At 41.2% G+C, this 6377-nt stretch overlaps 1 protein-coding gene across 7 annotated transcripts; it reads right to left on the bottom strand.

Annotated features, from left to right (window-relative positions):
• Nucleotides 1-798: 798 nt before the first annotated feature.
• On the bottom strand, nucleotides 799-5726 carry LOC112887969. 7 transcript variants are annotated; one of them, XR_003227671.1, is made up of 7 exons: nucleotides 5563-5726; nucleotides 4261-4423; nucleotides 3482-3575; nucleotides 2531-2730; nucleotides 1625-1869; nucleotides 1218-1288; nucleotides 799-1102 (listed from the first exon to the last, which is right to left on the bottom strand). XR_003227671.1 is itself a non-coding variant. In XM_025954274.1 (6 exons), the coding sequence occupies exons 1-6, from the start codon at nucleotides 5623-5625 to the stop codon at nucleotides 1088-1090; spliced, it is 606 nt and encodes a 201-aa protein (XP_025810059.1). In that variant the 5' UTR covers nucleotides 5626-5726; the 3' UTR covers nucleotides 799-1087. The 7 variants fall into 7 exon arrangements, 3 of the variants coding, with proteins under 3 accessions (XP_025810059.1, XP_025810058.1, XP_025810060.1); XR_003227672.1 differs by having other exon boundaries at nucleotides 1682-1869; XR_003227669.1 differs by having other exon boundaries at nucleotides 799-1288.
• Nucleotides 5727-6377: the final 651 nt, after the last annotated feature.

The following is a 6377-nucleotide window of genomic DNA, read 5'->3' as shown; positions in this document are numbered from 1 at the left end:
TGTTTACAGGACTCTGCACGGCCGTTCCAGGCTTGGTACCCATGACCGTGCGGTGGTTCGGCGCCCCGGTGTGTGGCAGGAAAACTCCGGTGCCTACGCCTTTCAGCATTGCCAGAGGCAGAACAGCCCCCACTAGCGGTGGCCTAGCTAGAGCAACCCTTTGAAGACCACCGGAGCACAATAGTGGCTTGGCACATTGCCGCCGCTGGTGACGTGACCCGAGCTGTGCAGCCCAATGAGCTGGGGTTGTGCGGGGTATTGGGGCATGTAGGAGTTGGCCAGCCTTGTTGGAGGAAGGGTCTGGTGCTGAACTCTTCTGTTGGCTACCAAGATCAGCGGTCAGACGGGTGGCAAGCTCCTCAACGACAACCATGCTGCGCAGCTCTTCAGGGTTAGCAATGTCAATGTCTTCAAGGATCTCCTGCGGCAGCCACCGGTGGATATCTTCAAGCTCCATCGAGCAGTGGACAGTCATTGTTGAGGTAAAAGAGAGAAGACTGGAAGCAGGTGAACTCTTATCGAAGCTAATGGTTGAGGGGAGGGAGATGGAAGCTATGGCGACGACGAGACTTAGTGGTTGGTAAAGGAGGCAGAGTTTGGGAATAAATAATACATGGAGACAAGGCAGTGATGGGGCACGGTTAGACTGTTTCCCTCTTTCTATTTTTGGGTTTCCGCTGTTTCACATGTGCTCATCATTTGAAATTTTAACTAATGTGTTTTGTGTGGAAGTGCTGTCGTAATCTTATAAAAGAAGCTATATTTAAGAACCTGCTAATGGGTCTGAACACCTTTTGATGTTTCTTGGCAGGCTCATACGTAGCCAAGCTCATAATTTGATGTTTATTGGCAGTCTCATACGTAGCAAGCTCATAATATTTTGGTTCTATGTTTCTTTCTCTTCTCAGAAAAGAAGATTGTACTCCCTCTATTCTAAATTGTGCTCATACGACCGTTTTTGAAAATTTAGATACATAGATTTTGCTACGAACAGAGGGAGTACAAACTATTGGTATTAAGATACCGGAGAATCTGTCATTTTTCCCCTTCATCCAGATGTCAGTAGCAGCCTTGTATGTCTTTTTTTTTATGACGTGGTGGGCTACCTCATCAACAAGAAAAATCACAATCAAACAACAAATTTGATTGTCAGGCCAGAGCAAATATACCTGCCCTGACACGGATCAGTCCTATGAATTGCTTGAACTAAACAGAACCTTCAGGTTGTTTATATCCTTCAGAATATCTTTATATTCAGAAATCCTGTACCGTAGCTCAGACTCCAGAACTGCAGCAGTCAAGAAAACAAGAGGTTTAGCTTTAGGTAGAATATGGTACTCAAGTGTGTATCCAAATAGAATTTAATGACAAGTTATTAATAAATCAACTGATAGAGGAACAATGATATGAAAACTCTGGAGCACTGCGGATAGTATCTTTTTCATCAAAAAATATTGTTTTTGCCACTATGGAAAGTTTAATTTCTTCATTTGGCATCTACAGTTATGCAATTTCATATGCATTCCCCTTTGCTATTATTGTTTTCGCTATTTAGGCCAAATTCCATCAGTAAAAGCCTCTTGTCCAATACGCCATTCACTGAAATAATTGGAAATATCCTCACCAAAGATTGCTACTACAGATATGATGTCGTCACGTTAATGACATCGCCAATGCATACCAGTCTCTTCCTGTCTCTGTGGGCGTGCCATGATTCCTTGTTCTTCTTTCCATCTAACAAGTAGCTACATTGACCAAAGCACTCTCATCCGTGTCCCAATGCTGACTCTGCTTCTACTGCAGCCTCACTCTTACTGGCTTCCGCAGGCTCGCAGCTGTACAACTAACCTCTAGGCTGTAATCTCCTGTCTGAAATATGAAGCAAGGGTTTCATTGATTCACTCTGATTTAGTAGACGCCAAATAAGTGTTCAGTTGATCTATCTCAGACTTGAAGATATTCATGTCTGTGTTTTATTGTGAGACCCCTGTTAGTCAAATGAGTTTTCCTATACTTTTGTGTTTTTGTGCGAGAACAATGGTAAAAAATAAGGAGAGCCCTGACACAAGACAGGTGGGGTGGGGTGGGGTAGGATGGATTCCAGTTGAAAGGTGAAGAATTGGAAAAAAAAAAATCTTGTAAGAATGAGTAAGATAGTCGTAGTTCATGGTCAAATAACCAGCTCTTTGATCAATAAACTAGTGAACATATATGAGCTGAACTGCACATTGCACACAGCAAAATAGGCGAATAGCACATAAGTATATTCTTCTCTTGTCAAATGAGAAGATGATTGATGAGATAAGTGATCCCGTGCAACAATAAAAATTTTATGCATGATAACTAGATGACCAAAAGGTGGATCACTAGGGTAAGAAGTTAGTGGACACAGTTGAATGAAATACAAGAAATAGAGCCAGACATATAGCAGAACATTGGACTCAAAACAAAATACATAGTAAAACAAGAAGGATTGAAAACTAACAGAGTCCGAATTTTCATCTAAAAAAAATTCCATGTTATCACTTACCTGAATTTTCTGTATTTACTTCATCAAGAATCTCTGCAATGTATTCCTTCGATGAACTATGTATAGTGTTGATCTTTATTTTCAGGTTCTCATTCTCATCATCCAGCAAACCTTTTTCCTTCAGTAAGATAACTAAATCTTCATTTGAACCTTTGACCATATTAGCTTGAAACCCCCTAGATTCGTTGATGAACCTTTCCCTGACAACATAGAACATCCAACAGTCAGAAACTTGGTCTGCGAGGGGCAAGCCACCCCCGAGCATTGTATAAGAGAAGGTCTCTCACGCAGACCGAGAAAACCCCCAAACCCCTGCCCCAGCCTTACACGGGGGCGCCGTTACCCGTGTGAGTGCGGGCTGAGACCTTCCTTTCGTGCTTTGGTGTGGTGGCAGGCGAGGGGATTTTTTTAACCCTAGGCTGAAATCCGCTCCCACGTTGAGTCGAACTCAGGATCTTGGGAGGTGCTACTTGAGCCCTCTAACCAAGTCAGCTAGAGGGTTGTTCGCAACATCCAACAGTCAGACAATACATACAACTAAACATACCACTGATTTAGAGCTCAGTTCAATGCGCCAAGGTAAACTAGAAACAAACATATTTACACTCCCCCTATAAAGTAAGTTTACTGAGTTTTGTGATCTGCAATCAAAGATAATTTTAGAATCTGTCAGGGTAGTGAGGATCAATCAGCAATAATACCTAGAGTAGTTAATTCAAGTGACGGATTCATACTTGTCTATCTTACACACTGAAGGATTTTTTTTTCTCAAACACGCAGGAGAGCAGTGTTTCATTGTACTAATAGGAGAAATGCACTGAAGATTTAAAAAATGGTTTTCGACTTAACAAGATAGTTACTAATAGCAGCATTTCATTGTACAATTTTTCGAGATGGTTTGATGCAAAGTAAAGCCTTAAAGATCAGTATTAGTGTAAATGTGTACCATACATCTTATCAGACAATCTTTTTTGAATCCCATTGAGAGCAACTTTCTGGAACTCCAAATTTCCCTCTGTCACTTTCAGTAAATCTGTTTCGGCAGCTGTTTGAGAAGTTAAAAATAGATTACTGAATGCAAATCCGAAGAGCATTTAAAAGCTCAATATTAAGATCATTCAGAATGACATATATGCAACAGAGCGATAAATGGCATTTCAAAGACAACAATTCGGAAAATACTTCATTATCAACAAATAAGAACTAAAAAGATTCAATGCAATGGAGAACAGAAGTGGCTCATTCTTTTTTCTTTTGTTGTGGGCATAATTGAACCATTTTATCCTCCCTTCTATAATACAAAGACATGGATCCCCAACATTGTTTGATAGAAAAGAGAAGAGGCTGATTCGAGTCCAGAAATTCTTACAGTCAGCCCTAGTTCTCTAAGAATAGACATGATTCATCTAAATGTTGATGTCATTAGCTTTGGATTTCTTGTTTACATGGGAACTTGTACATGATGACATGAATGTGATGATATTTTGATCATCACAGGGTAAACAGCACTGAGATAATGACTGGCTGATGTAAGATGAGGGGAGTATAAATAAGAAAAGTGAATTAAGATGAGAAAGTAGATTAGTTCATCCTCATTGTGCTGCAAAGAATAGTAGTGTGACTTACATGGCCAAAGGAAAGTTGATCAGCAATGAGGAAAGATAAAAGGTACAGAACTGAATTAATAAAATATTTCAATACTGAAAATGGAAACCAAAGGCAATAATTACCAGCAACTTGGATAAGGCCATTGAGTTCAAACTCAGCAACTGATACTTCTTTCAGTAACACAGACTCCTTGTCAAGATAGTCTTTTTCTGTTTCAGAATGTTTCATTATTTCTGATTCTATTTCCCTGGTCCTTTGTATATTTTGTTCAATCTCCTCATTGACCTAATTCAAAGAGTAAATCAAAACATAAGCATGTTAAACATCACAAGGAGTTGCAATATGAAAATGCATGCTACTTAACACAACTGGGTAAATAGAAAGTTCAGCTCTCTGCAACCAACTCATGACATCAGTTGTTCAGTTCACCACCGGATACAGCATGCACCATATAGAACACCTTTATATCATGCCAATTTCATATTTTTGTAGCATGTGCAAACCTTCAGATGATTTATCATAAAGGTGAAGGCCCCGTCATCCATGACAGCAGTTTTACATTGTGTTCACAAAACTTCAATGGCAAGACATTCCTTCTAAAGCATAGCATCATTCTTCATATGTGAAAATAATCACCCAGGAAGACATAATACACAGTACAAGAATGAGGCAAGGTTTGGTGCCCAACCAATCAAATGCACCATACACATGATAGTCAACAGTTTGACCATCCATTCCGCATATACAATTTTTGACCTGTGCAGTTCATAATTTAATCATCAACTCCCCTGAGATTTATGTTAGTTAGTCAATAAATAGAAACTAGATGGTGGAGCCACATAGTTTTCATTTAAAAACACATTCTTGTAAATAACAAGCATATTAATGTGACACAAGGTCATGTCCCTCGAATGCTGAATGAAAGTCTATGACATGACACCAAGCATGCCTAATCAGATTTTGAGCCGAAAACTGGATCTTATAGCAGCATCAGAATACTGAAAATTAGTACAAGTTAAGTGACAAAGTAACAGGTAGCAAGCATCCATCAAAAGTACCAAGGGCCGTAAAAAATTTACTGACGACAATTGAAAACATAGCAGCAAATCAGCTTATCTGAACTCGCAGAAGTCTGTACTCTCAATTCTCAAATAAATACCAGTTCAGTAGCCGCCGCCCGCTTCTACCAAGCCGTTTCTCTGCAACTCGGGTCGAGTCGAAATCGAAACCCTAGTACGGTTGTAACTCGCCGTGGGGGATGCCTGGAGGACCCCAGGATTGGTGATTCGTCCATGTCGAGACCAGCTGACGCCGATTGAGGCGGCGCGGCGACGACACTGCCCCCAATCGCTTCGTTCTAGACCGAGTAGCAACAACGGAAGCACACGACTGTACGGATCAGAGGAGGTTAGTGGATTCTGGACCTTGTCGAGCATGTCCTTGAGGGAGGAGATGTGGCGGAGGATGGCGCCGGAGTCCTCCGCCATTGTGGAAACCCGCCGCTGCAGCGGCGCCCCTGGAGAGCCGAACTGAGCTCTCGCCGTCTTCCGAGATGGTTTGGAGGAGTGTGGAGAGACGGGTCGAAAACGGTCGGAATCAATCGGCATAGGCCATTATTATTTTGACTTCACGTTTTAACGAGTGGAGATGCACGTACCCGGGTACGTATTTTTAAAAAGATATTTAAAAATAATTTGATTACATCAACTACTAAGTAAAAAAACAATTTATTAATCCTGAGCAACCCACCCCGCTTCAAAACCGGTACACAAATCTTTAAATATTATTCCATCACACACGCACTATAAATGATTCTAGATCATTCCGTCCATAACTAACACTATTGTTATGCAGCATCTACATGTCACACAACATTTAAATACTATTCTTTCGTGCTATCGATTCGGGAAATAACCGGCTAAACCTACTCGAACTGTGTACCGCGCGTCGTGATCGGATGTGGCCTAATACGTAATGACTCAAGATTTATATTGGTTCAGATAATCAAGCCCTACGTCCAGTCGGGGGTTACTCGGATGTATTACGTGAGCCCAGGTGCTCGTGAGAGTTGGGGAGTTACAAGCTTTCGAGCGGAAGCTATGAGATTCGAGAGCCTATGGTTTAGGTCTATCGAGAGATAGCTTTTCTAGATGGATAACCCTCCCTTTTATAGTCCAAGGGGGGCTCCATTATAGGGAAGCTAAGGGTGTAAAGATAGAATGAGAGGACTCCTGACTCC

This window comes from Panicum hallii, chromosome 3 (assembly GCF_002211085.1).
Source record: "Panicum hallii strain FIL2 chromosome 3, PHallii_v3.1, whole genome shotgun sequence".
In the NCBI taxonomy this organism is placed as follows: Eukaryota; Viridiplantae; Streptophyta; class Magnoliopsida; order Poales; family Poaceae; genus Panicum; species Panicum hallii.
The sequence above is the reverse complement of the archived record's forward strand: the minus strand, read 5'-3'. Positions and strand labels throughout refer to the sequence as shown.